The sequence below is a fragment of the Sminthopsis crassicaudata genome, chromosome 3 (assembly GCF_048593235.1).
Source record: "Sminthopsis crassicaudata isolate SCR6 chromosome 3, ASM4859323v1, whole genome shotgun sequence".
Lineage (NCBI taxonomy): Eukaryota > Metazoa > Chordata > Mammalia > Dasyuromorphia > Dasyuridae > Sminthopsis > Sminthopsis crassicaudata.
Genome location: NC_133619.1, coordinates 447,386,930 through 447,400,752, shown reverse-complemented (window position 1 = coordinate 447,400,752; position 13,823 = coordinate 447,386,930). Strand labels below are relative to the sequence as shown.

The 13,823-nt window shown below is 31.6% G+C and overlaps 1 protein-coding gene across 4 annotated transcripts in view; it reads right to left on the bottom strand.

Annotated features, from left to right (window-relative positions):
• The window catches only part of LOC141562904 (sodium channel protein type 9 subunit alpha), a 185,140-nt gene that overhangs the window by 55,758 nt on the left and 115,559 nt on the right, over positions 1 to 13,823 (bottom strand). For all 4 annotated transcript variants that reach the window (XM_074303212.1, XM_074303214.1, XM_074303213.1 and 1 more), the window contains exons 15-17: positions 10,813 to 10,986; positions 9,209 to 9,565; positions 5,256 to 5,732 (exon numbers count right to left, since the gene is read on the bottom strand). In XM_074303212.1, the coding sequence (XP_074159313.1) occupies positions 5,256 to 5,732; positions 9,209 to 9,565; positions 10,813 to 10,986 (1,008 nt within the window). The remainder of the gene's footprint in view (positions 1 to 5,255; positions 5,733 to 9,208; positions 9,566 to 10,812; positions 10,987 to 13,823) is intronic.

Sequence of the window (13,823 nt, the reverse complement as noted above, 5' to 3'; positions counted from 1 at the left end):
ATAATAAAAAGTGACAAATAACTAGCATCAGGTGAGTAGAAATATGTTATTCAACACAAAATCTGTAGAGTATTTTCTTTCCTGTAAGAGGATTCCTCTGTTCCCACTCATTGAGCCAACATTAATTATAGAATATACTGGCCAAACATCAACCGGACAATAACACTAATATCAAAATTTTTACACTCAATTCTAAGAAAATAGGAAGTATAAATAGAAATAAGAACCAGATAATAAGGGGTTTCATATTTACTTTTCTTCTCTAAGAGAATATATTAACAATGAAAAACAATTTTACATGGTATATAAGTATAATGAAATACAGACACACAAAACAAATATTGTACAGTTATTCTTTACAAATATTGTACAGTTATTCTTTCAAATACTTAAGTTTATGTTTAAAATAATGTTCAGAGTTTTACTTTACTAAACATATGTTCTTATGTGTTTCACAGAATCTCAGAGTTGGTATCAATCCCAGAGATCATTTAGTCCAAATTACTAGAGCAAGAATACTTTGTATAACTTTTATCCATTCTTCTTTACCGACCCAAATTAGTTATTTAGCACTTAATTGATGATCTGCTTAGTCACTCGATCCATTTCTGTATAGTACTAGTTGTGAGAAAATCTCTGACACTAATAATCGCCTCTCTGAAACACAAACATACTGATTCTACTTCTGCCTTTCTGCCCTTAAGATACGTGAATACAACTGTCACTTCTCTCCACCTTTGTTTTTGCTTTTCTTGGTACAATGGATAGAGTCCTGGGGTCTGGAGTCAGGAAGACTCATTTTCCTCAATTCAAATCTTATTAACTGTGTGACCCTGGGCAAGTCACTTAACCCTGTTTGCCTCAGTTTCATTATCTGTAGAATGTGCTGAAGAAGGAAATGGTAAACCATTTTAGTACATTTGTAAATAAAACTGCAAATGATGTCACAAAGAGTTGGATATGACTGCAACAACTGAACAAGGATAAAAATACCCTTAGTTCTTTCAAGCAATCTACATATTATACAATTTTCATTTCCCTGATTATCCTGGAAATCTTCATCTAGCTATGTTCTTTCATTTGGCCATATTTCTTCCCAGTAATGTGGAACTTCCCTATTGGCAAGGAAATCAGTCTCTTGAACATGGTAAGAGCTTAATAAATGTTTGTTGAATTGAATTTAGTTTCTTGGGCATCCAGGCAAGAAGTGAAGATGACAATGATGGTCACTTTAGGAAAATAACTAACTAGAACAAAGCTATGAGATGGTATGTGCTGTTAAAAAGAGACAATACCAATACATTTTATATTCTTCACAACAATCATCAATGAAATAAACATGCTTTCCTGTTGACTTTTTGTTTGATCTTAAGTAAGGATCATATTTTCCAAAATTACTGCTAACCACATGTCAACTCTTTAAAATTTTGCATATCCCTATTTCTTTTTAACTTTTTCATATATTCTAGCTGTGAAAAATCAAATTATGTACCTTTTGAATTAGAAGAAAAAAAGGTGATTGGAAGAGAAGTAACTAGTACATACTAGCACAGTTCATAAATTCTTAAGGAAATCAAAATTGTTAAAAATAACAACAACAACCACAACAGTAGGACTTGAAGACAAATCTGAAACCAAAATATGGTACTACTGGAGAGTCACTTTGCAGTTTTAAGAATTCAAAAAGAGTGTGTAAAGTCTTTAGAAATATTAAATGTAAAGTTCACAAAGGGGGAAAGATGCCATCATCCTTTAACATAAAACTCAAAATAATAGTCCTTAAGGATCTATAGCATATGCATTTGGAAATTGTTAGTTTAGATTTTCTACCACTAAGTGACTGGGTGATGTACGAGGGTGATGATTTTTCACTGATTTTTGCATTTACTTGGGGAAGTATCTGGTGTTAGCCAATAGGTACCTAGCATAAGCTCATGTAAATTTAATATTTATCATTGAACTAGATGAAGTAATTGACTATGCTGCTGTCAGATGTCCTTGTTTAGGCAGTCAAAAACCATTTATTAAATAACTACTATATTCAAGGAACAGTGTTACACACTATTTAGGGATGAGATAGAGTTAATATGTCTCAGAGAAAAAGAATCATATTCTAAGGACAAAATTTCCATAAAATGAAATATGGTAGTATATTTATGGGTAAAGAACAAAAACTTATCATGGAAAATGATGAATTATTCTCTAGATTTTCCAAAGGTTTGGAAGTGAAAATATACCAAATACATTCAATAAAGCATCAATGTAATATTAAAAAATATAGATAGACACACATATTGCTAGATTATATTAACAGGAATCTGAAATGCAAAAATTAATAAATTATTCTTTTTAGAGATATATTTTTGCTACTGATTACAAAAATATAAAAAAGGAGCAAGAATGTCTGTTTCAGGTATTACAATTATTATCTATATTAAATAGATTGGGAATTTACTTATGACGCTGGTTATTTAACCCGTACCTGCCTAAGTTTCCTTGACTATAAAATGGGAATAGTAATAGCACCTAAATCTCATGGCATTTGTGAGGATTACATGAGACAATATTTGTAAAGTGCTTTGGAGCTTTTAAAGCAGTATTTAAATGCAAGCAACAAAAGCTTGCATTTAAAGCTTTTGCTATTTTTCTTATTCTTATATACAATCCCAAGAAAAAGATTAGAATGATTTTATTAAAACAGTTTATTTTATCTATTAATTAAAGGAGAAAGTAACCTATTGTCAAGTAAATGCCAAGGGTATGTCTTTATTTTAGAAATAAATGAGAATTCTGCACATTATATAAAGGGATCCTACATTTTAAAGAGTTCATCTAGTGACTGTGAATCACTGTGATAAATAAAAAGAAAATGGATTTTTCTCTTTAGGTTTAATTGAACATATCATTACTACTATGCTGTAGCAATAACATTCTGACTTGCCTAGAGGTGGGCACTCTAGGATTTAATAGGTAGTTCTATCACTATGTTCTGAAAAGTATAATAGTGACTATATTCCAATGGTTAAACCACAGATGACAGCATATGCTTTCTAGTTTTAGGAGGTATAAATTATGTCTACATTAAGTCAATAGTTTTACATCAAACACAGACACTGGTGTCTGCCAAATGAAACCAGACTGATTTAGGAAGGCACTATAGCTAAACATTTTGCTTGAACTTAACTTCAATAATATTTGAAGAAGAGTTTATTAGTTCAGAATGAAGAATCTAATTACAATTCAGAGAAGTATAGTTCATTGTCTTCTCTATGTAGGTCTCCTCAGCTAACTTAGCAACCGATAAAGAAAATTATCTGTCAATTATCAATGTATAAGGGTTATACTATTTCACAAAGCAAGTAAGGCAAATTCTTACAATTTTAGGTTCTGGCAGAATTTCTGGGCTGGTCAGATTAATGTTCTCCTTTCTTTTCTCCAAAACACAGGGGGAATTTCCAAGTATTGCCTAGTATTTATTTAATAATTTAAGTTATACAAAGTACTTTATAAATATCAAATCTTTTTTTATCCTCATAACAACTTCGGACGATAGGTGGTATTATTATCCCCAATTTACAGAAGAAAAAACTGAGTTTCAGATGGGTTGTCCAAAGTCAAAAGGTTAGTATCTGAGAGAGAATTTGAATTCAGGCTTTCCTGATTACACTGATTGACCTGCTAATTGCCTATTTATGTACTCCTAGGGTTTAGAAATGAAAATTACAATTTGGATGAAAAAAAAAAAAAAAAAAAACCTTCCAGCCTAATGGATCTTAAAAAGAACCAGTTATGGACTTCTCTTCCACAACAACCAAATATCGATCATAGTCAAATCCCCTTCCCCTTTTCTTTAAAATCATTCCAGTAGGATTTTGGATTGCATTACTGGTAAGGCTTCCATGAAGAGCCAGTGACCATTTCTATTTAAAGTGAACAAACAAACAAAAAAAATATCCAGACAAGCTGTATGTTTAATAGCATCAAAAAATTCACCACATGTCAAACTCTTGAGATTTATTTCACCCCAGCAGGAATGCAAGGTAGTAAATAAAATCCAGCCATATAATCAGTCATGTGTCAAGAAGGCACATTTTAATTTGCTCTATGGAACAAATACATATTTCCATAAAATTTCATTTTTGATCTTTGCAGGAAAAAAACCCACTCATTATTTTTGAATATGTAATCATGTGCTGGTGTCTTTTCTGTATATAGTTACCAAATTAAAAAAAATTATTTCTATCTTTCCATTTCAATTTTATATTCTTTTTGAATAGAAGAGTTACAACAGGGTAGCAAAAAATGGGAACTAATAGACATCATGGTGCTGTGTAAAATATACTGATCTTGCAATCAGGAAAGATGTTAGGTCCAGATGCTTCCCCTGACATGTACTAGCCAAGTGATAACACATATAATTTAATCTGATTCTCACTTTCCCAATTTATATTCAGTTAGTATGTAATATATATATATATATATATATATATATATATATATATATATATATATATATATATATAAATAAAAGGGCCAAATAAATAGAAGCATTACATAAATGAGTATTTCTATTGTTTCAAAATTTTAAAGTTTTATGAAATGTTCTCTTACAAAAAAAAATCTGTTGTAAATACCAATGAAATTAATCACACTATGTGAAAAATAGTTTTATCTTAATAACTTCCTTCTTTCCTGGAATTTCTTCTTGTGTCCCTTCTATTGATTCAATTACCATCCATTTTTTAAGCCCCACCTTAAGTTTCAGATCTTTTGTTAAATCCTTCCTCAGGGCCTCTTTTAGTTCTTTCATCTCTTAACTATGATTCAACATTTCATTATAAATAATTTTCAATTTTTTCACGTCAGTCTTTTATCCATAACTAGACTATAAACTCATGAGGCCATTTCTTACCTTCCGTGAATCCCACAGAATACATATTCAGTTCTACCTGATGATTGAAAAGTTCTTTATCACATGATTTAAAACACCAATAATTTTCTTATATAGAACTTGAAAGTAAAATAATTAATTTTTTCCTACAAGGACAAGTTTAAAGATATTTTTGTTTTAATTAATTGAATTTGTTATATACTTTATGAGATGTGAAATTCATTTGCTGGTATTAATAAGTGAAATCATAAGCAGATTTGTTAGGAAATTACTGAGGGCAGGTAAATTCTAAGACAAAAACTTCATAAATGACTATCCAATTCTACTATCTTATACTATCAAAATATTCAGAAAATAATCTTACCTCTTTGCTTCCCTCAATATCTGATTCACTGCTAAATTCTTCAGTATTTGCATTTTCAAAATCAGATTCTCCCAGGGCAATAGGTACTGTGACAGTGAGACTAGGATTGTGAATGATAGATTGATAGTCACTCTCATCCATCATATATCTTTCCATGCTGCTGTCAAAACCACTGGTCCCATCTTTATCTGTGTGAAAATACTGATCTTTGCTCATTTCAGCAAGAGTACGGTTGGGTATATAATTTTCCTTTTTAATATTTTGATCATCCACTCTTCTGATCTCGTTTGAAATCTTTGGCTTTTTAATGAATGCTTTTTGAATGAATTCATGCATGTTTTTTTTCACATAATTTATTCCCTTTTTGATTCTCACCATTGCAAGCTGAAGATTATTTGTATCAGTGTCTTCTTCAATTGCTGTAAGATTATCTGAACTAAATGAGCTCAGTAACAAAGCCAGAAAAAGGTTCAGTACCTACAAATAGGGAAGGAAAAAAAATGCAAGGATACATTTTATTTCTGAAGAGCTATTGATCTATATACACAAAACATATATATCTGTGCATATATACAATACACACATATGCACACATACATGTGTATATAGTTAAAATCTACTCTCTTTTTTATATGCAGATAAAGTCAGGTCTGCCAAAAACAAAAACAAAAAACAAAACAAAACAAAAACAACAACAACAACAATAACTCTCTTCCCTTTTTTACTTATGAGAGAAACATAAGTTCTCAATGCCCATAGTAGATCTTATCCCAGTCTCTTGTTCTGCTATCTCATCTGTCCAAAAGGAGATAGAATTATTCACAACTTTAAAAGAAAACTCTTACAATGTTCTTATTAAGACTATTTTTATATAATGCATGAAAAAGGAGATCTGTTGCCAGAAGCCTATTTTAAAAGATTTTGAAAAAGTAGATGAGAGCAAATCTTGCAAAATGATTCCTGTTACATGATAATCATTTTGAATCTCTATGCATTGTTTGCTTTTCTCTCATTTAGCAATGAGAATGCATTATTTATTTTAATATGTATGTTTCATTTTTCAGGAGAAATGTTAGTGAGTAATGAGAAAAAGGGACTACTATTTCTGTTTTGTGACATGTTAGTATTCATTTAACTAAAAAAAAATAATAGAAATTGGACAAGGGGAAAAGCCCTAATCTAGAGGCTTCCTTTTCTCTGTAATATTTTCCCCAAGATGCTTCCCTTGTTAATATCTTGATTTTAATATTTTGACAGTTATTTAAATTTAAAAATTATACCTCAATAAGTTTAGTATCCGATGTCTAGATGAAAATCATAAATTATATTATGACCAGCTCTCGACTAGTGATGATCAAGGTAATCAATATAACTGAAATGTCTAAGTAATTAAAAGTTTCATTCTAATAACATCTGCTTTTCCCACGTTGCCTTTAATTGGTCTTGTACTACAGTGGATGTCCCTGTATCATATTAGATAATATCAATGTGAGAAACACCAAAGGAAAAGGTAATGTGAAGAAAAGATGGATATAGAACAAAAACCAAACAAATTCTAATAGTTATATTTTTATACTTGAAATTCATTGAATGCCAATGAATGGAGTATTTAAAGAAAAACATTTTTGCTTAGTCAATGAAGGAAATCACTGGTATGGAAAATAGATAACTGTAGAATGTAGAAGGAAACCTAGAATTTAATTTTGTCTTATTATTGCTGTTTGTACGTCTTTCAATCATTTAACTTTACTGAAACTCAGTTTCTTGAAATGCTAAAATGGAGATAGCAATTATCTGTCTGAATGTAGAGGGCTAGATTAGATGACTTCATGAACTGTAAGACTGAACTAATATGATTCTTTGCCAAGCTTTGTACAAAGAAAATTTTATAATTTGGTCCACATGTACTAAAGATAATTTAAGACAGAAAATTGACCTGTGAGTAAAATGGAATATAAGACTTTGCCTTTGTGTGTTTAGAAAGTTATCACACATAAACTGCATTTGTTACTAACATTTAAATATGATCAAGGCATGTAAAAATAAGTGGAACACAGGTCTGGTCTTCAAAATTACTTATCAAATATTTCTAAGGAGGATGATTAATTAATTCCCACTCAAGCTCAATAATAATTGCTGGGAAAGTATTTATAAATGAAAAAGCCCAATACCTTAAATGCTTTACATATTAATTGAAGATAAACATACACACATCAGGTCTATCTGCAAGTTTTCTCCTTGCCATACCATGCAATGATCATAGAAGTCCTGCCATATCAAAATAGGTACTAGCAACACTAAAATTCCTTGTGGCTCAACATGACAACCTGATTGTCTGAGGAGGGGGCTGAAGGCATGTTGAGACCACGGGTTAACTCCATATGATGCTAAGAGGGCAAAAAGTCATGATAGAGGAGAAGGTAGTTCTAGTTCTTTAAATGAATTAACTTGAAATACCTCCTAACAGGAAGCAGAATTAAAGGGGGGAGAAAGGGTCTTTAAAAAAAGCAATATGTAAGCATAAATGTCTACATAAAGAGATGATGCAATCTAATCATTAAGTTTTGCTCAGAAGTACTGATAAGTCTGAGAGTGGCTAGGCAATATAGTGAATAAAGTACTCGGATAGCAGTCAGGAAAACCTAAGTTTAAATCTTGATGGATGAAGTGCTAGACCTGAAGTCAGGAAGACTCATCTTCCTGATTTCAAATCTGGCTTAAGAATGTGTGACTCTGGACAAGTCACATTACCTTCTTTGCCCCTGTTTCTTCATCTATAAAATCAGCTGAAGAAGAAAACAGCAAACCATCATCTTTGCCAAGAAAATCCCCAATAGAATCATAAAGAGTTGGATACAACCAAACAATAACAGCTGATAAGCCTAAATAATATCTTTTAATTTCTAATAACAATGACAAAATTTCACTAATGAAAAGAAAAGCAGCGGGCATTATTCCTATGCTGGCACTATTTTCAACAAGATAAAGTGATAATTTTGCTTTAGAATACTAAAGTTCTTCTTAGAACTTGAAGTTTAAGGAATTGTTGTTTGCACTGAATGCCACTGAGTCCTAATACCCAGTAAGGGTATTGAGAAATTCACTTATCCTGAGTCCCAGATTCTTTGTGAGAGAAATGATTGTTGTTATTTTGTATGAGTAATTAATTATTCAATCAGTATCAAGGCTTCTTCTCTTTTCCTACTTTCTCATCCAAAAACCAAGGAGTGTGGAAAATTTTTGTGAAAAACCCAGCCAGGCTAAGATCCAATTAAATAGTAAAAGATTGTAAGTTTAAACTAATAGAAGAATTCCTGCTCACTGTGTTTACTCAGTAAGTTCTGGGAAAATATGGGTTCTCCCGTTTGTCAGATAGATGCTATGGAAATTATTAGGTCTCTTTGACCAAGAGTTGGGTTATCCAAGTCAGGTACTTTAAGACTTCCATTGTAAGAAAATCCACATCCCATTATAATATCAATTTTCTCATCATTACCAATCAGAGTTGATTACTACTGTTCAGGAACACTTGCTCTTCTAAGGGTATCTAAATTGTGAACCCATGCTATGAAACATCTTTGGCATTGGAGGGTGCTACTGATAGCTTTTTATTAAAAAAGATGATAATCTTATTAATAAAATGATTAACTTACCCAGAAACTATGTTTCTTGAATTTTTAAAATGCCACATTCATTAGCAACATGGAGAGAATATCATTTACATTATCTAGATAACAGAATATTTATAATAAAATGCTTTGTAAATTCTAACATATTAATGTTAGGACTGGGATTCTGTGAACTGTTACTATTACAAGAGTAAATCATACATCTATAGTCAACCTAGCTCAAAGACTGTTGAAAACTAAAAACAACATCATAAAAATTTAACAGCAGAGCATGGATTTATGCAAATTTTACAAATGAATGTTTGAAGTCTTTTGATTACTTACCACTAGGTTTCCAATCACCATGACCATCATGTAAACAATGAGGCACATAGATTGGCCTGCCACCTCCATACAATCCCACATGGTCTCTATCCATTCTCCACACAGCACTCGGAATACAATTAGGAAGGAGTGAAAAAAGTCATTCATGTGCCAGCGTGGCAGTGTGCAATCACTGTTGATCTTGCAGACACATTCTTTGTAGCTCTTGCCAAAGAGCTGCATGCCGACCACAGCAAAAATAAAGACAATGATGGCCAACACCAAGGTCAGGTTTCCTAGAGCCCCCACTGAGTTGCCAATAATTTTTATCAGCATATTCAATGTTGGCCAAGATTTTGCCAACTTGAAAACTCGTAGCTAAAAAAAACAAACCAACAAAACACCATCAACATTATTTGAAATGAAGATTTTTCTTTTTAAAATTCTCAGTATTACAATCAGTATAAATTCAAAAATCAAAGTCAGCAAACGTATAACCTATATCAAATTACTTTGTTTTCTCAATTGGGACAGTGGTGAGAGTGTGTAACAGAATTTAGAATTGAAAATTTAAAAAAAAAAACTAATGTTAAAATTGCTTTTACATGTAATCAAAAAATTTAAGGAAACCAAAGCTAACTTTAGCTTCTGTCATCAGTACTACTCAATGAAAATGCACTTCACACACGCAATTTCTCACTGATTCTCAATATTCATATGTTAACACTATTTTCTACAAGATAGCAATCTAGTGAATTTAGGAGTTTGGAATTTTAATTAAGGAATATTATGAACATTGTTCAACTGCAATATTTCCTTGCAAAATTTTTTTTTCAATATAGACATAATATAGCATAGAGGATATAATGAGAGATTTTAAATGAAAGAGACATAGGTTCAGATTCTGTCTGTGATATTAACTCTATGATCAAGCTAGATAAACCATTTAATTTCTCTAATTCTGAGAAAACTTTAAGACTATATAACTTTGATCATGTGACATGACCAATGTTAGATTTTCTACATTGATGGAATCATAGGTCTTTGATATGCTGATATATTTATATAACATTCAATTTGGGGCAAAGATCAACAATTATTTTTATAAATTTATGTATAAGTAGTAAAATAATAGTTATTATGGTAGGTAATGACTATTTTAGGAAGCTTTATTAGATTTTCAGTTGCTCTTAATACCTAAAATAATAAAGACAACCTATAAATATTTTTAATGTCCATTCACGGAATCCCAACTTCTAACAGTGGACACAGTGCTTGACACAGATAATTGCACTTAATAAATGCTTAGTGAATGATGAATTGCTGGGCAGGATAACTCACCGCTTTCCCCATATTTAAGAAAAAAGTGCTATTTGACTCATTTCTATGCAAGACACAAATATCTAATTGAAGGCTCCAGGTTCCTCAAGAACCTTAAGATTTGTATTTTCACTTTCAAGTATGTTATTCTTGAGTTTTTTTCAATTTTCCCATATCTTGTAAGGTCACATTCTTATAAAGTAACATTTTTATCAAATAAAATAAAAATTCAAAGACTGATAATTGCTACTCTATTTTTCCCCCCTCAAACATAAAATACAAAAGCATATCTGGTCTATACTTACCAATCTGAATGAACGGAGAACAGACAATCCTTCCACATTAGTTAGAAAAAGCTCCACTAAACTAAGAGTCACAATGACACTATCAAAAATGTTCCAGCCTACTTGGAAATACTCATATGGATCCAGAGCAATTAGCTTTAAAACCATTTCTGCAGTGAAAATCCCAGTGAATACCTAAAGGCAAACCTATATGTTATTATAGAACAGCAGAGTCCACACATTCTTAAATTAATAAAAAGCAGGATTTATCTCAAAAATATTCCACACAACTGGTGTAAGTAAAATAGCCGTGAAATACACAGAATGGCCATGAAAATAATGACACCACTCTTCACTGCCTACATTATGCTAAAATCATTCTTTGAAAACCAAACCAAAACAAAACAAAAAATCTGTAATGAACTAATGTCTAACAAGGCATACACAGTGCTGGAGTGAATTAAGCAGTCTTTCTGGAAGATGACAAAAAGATCACAGCTCTGAGCTAGACAGTACATGAAAGGCCAAACATTTTAACACTTCCATTTAATTGATATGGAAATGGAGGTCCAAGGACTTAAAGGCCTAAAATTACACAGATGATAAGCACCAGAGATAGGATTTGAATTTAGATCTTCTGATTTCAGATTCTGTGCTTTCTTAAGTATACCATACACTTCCTTGATCTGATCAAGACTGACAAATCTTTTATTATCCAATGAGAGTATCTCCAGTGTTCCAAAAAACATTTCTGTGACAAATACTCATTAATAAAATTAATTTTTAGAATAAATTCAAGACTAAAGTCACAAGGTAGTTGCCAAAGTAAGACTACCAAATTCTTACAAAGCACATTGGAAGACTTCATTAATTCCTGGTTTTAATATAAAAAGGAGAAATAGTGGATAGAGTACCAGATTTAAATTTTGAAAAAAATGTAGAGCTCAAGTCTTGACTCTGACTCGTGAATTCTGTGACCATAGGCAAATCACTTAAACAGCAGTTAAGAACGAAATTTAGAAAGACACTTCTCATGAATCTCATGTTTGGTAAATTTATGTCAGCGAAAACTTTCCTCTTTATATTATAACCCCAGTTATAATATTGTTGAATTTTAGGACTGTGACATTCAGAAAAGATGCCCCAGAAGTCAGCTGGAATAGAAAGTATCTTTCCTCAGATTAGAATATTTATGCTTAGTACATGAAGGAGTAAGATCTGTGAGAATATTAATGGAAGTGTTTCTTTCCATTCCTCATCTAGAACCCGTGAATCCTGAGAATTAAGCTCTGTAGGTGTCACTATTACTTCCCTCAAATCTTCAAGTTTGGACTCTAGATCTGGTTATGGTTTAATCTTTTCTGTTGGCCATTTTTTACCTATTCAGCATTACCCTGCACTGTGCTCTCTAATCCACTATTAGTATAATATCAAAAGGTTGGTTCATTCCCTCAAATCTCTTCCTATATCTCTTTCCATATGAATCTCATTCTTTCTGGGGTATTCTCTAATCCTCTCAGAGCTAGACCTGAAGAGCAATAGTGAAGGTTATTCTGATAAATGTTTAATAAATTGCTCTCTGGAGAAAATATATACACTTGTACATTTAATCTGTTTTATTAACATTTTCTCCATTAATTTCTTGAGTCTAAACAACCAACAAAGCAATAAATCAAGCCTCAGAATTATTTGTTGACTTCTAAGATATAAACGCTCACATTGAAAATTTAATAGTCCCATGTGAAGAAGGCTCAAGCTAGCTCTCTAGGTTTACACTATATTAAAAAAAAAATTGATGTTAGTCTCAAACTTTTCTTTAAATACTCTCAATTTACTGAATGAATTGATGTATTGCTTCTCCCTGAAGAATAACACAGATAAACCTTTCTTCCATTACTCAAATCTTGAGACCAGGAGAGGTGTATATACTTTCTTCCTCTGCTGTCATCAGATAGGAATCTGGTTTTCTCACTTAAAAGTTAGAAAATTGAATGATTCTATCTTATATCCATTCTTATAGTTACATGCCAACTTTTAGGATGTTCTAGGAGAATATCCTTCCTTACTGATTTAAGCATAGCTATCAGCCTTTTTTCCCTTTTAATGACATCAATATAATAATCTTCAACAATTTTTATTATTAATGTTGATGACCATTTTGATTGAGAGGTAACATGGCATAATGAATAGAAAGTTGGAGTAAAGATGATTTAGATTCAAATATTGCCTCAGGAATATACTAGCTATTGTGACTACAAGCAATCTACTTGTCTTGCCAGTGTCTCTGGACCAGTCTCTAAAACTGTATATAAGATTGTATACTATTGGTGAATATTGTTGGAGGAAATTGCCACACTAAGAGTTGTATATACATGTCTAGATTATTTGTTCCCCTTTATCTTTCCTTCACAAAAATCCTTCTGAGATTTTTACCTAAACTTTTCTCATTAACAATCTTCATTTATATCCATTTTAGTCACACATAAACACAGGTTTATTTTAGACTCCACTATCTGCTGGGATTCTATTATCTCCAAGATCCTTAACTCTGAAATTCTATTTTCTGACTACAAAATCGTGGCTTTCTACTCATTCCACTGAATCTACTCTTCAATATCACTGAACCCATCCGTCTCTTGACTATTCTTTATATGTCCATTGTGTAATTCTCACTTCACTTGCTTCTCTAGCCATTCATGACCCTATTCAATTAATCTATAATCACTTATCTCTTTGAACTTCTGCCAATTCCACCTTGTTAATATTCAACAAGTATTTCCCAGGATCTTATTTCTTACTTATACTCAGACCACAGATCATTCTTGGAGAATATAATAACCATGCTGATGTTGTCCCTTATAAATTCAGATAAATCTTTACTCCTGCTTTTATAGTGAGTTACTTCAACCTTTGACTCCCAGTCATCTTTCTTAGGGATGGTTCTAAATCATATCATCTCTCAAGATCTCAATTCCAACTCTACACATATAATCATAGCAGGTGACATTGCCTTATAAATTTACGAACAGATT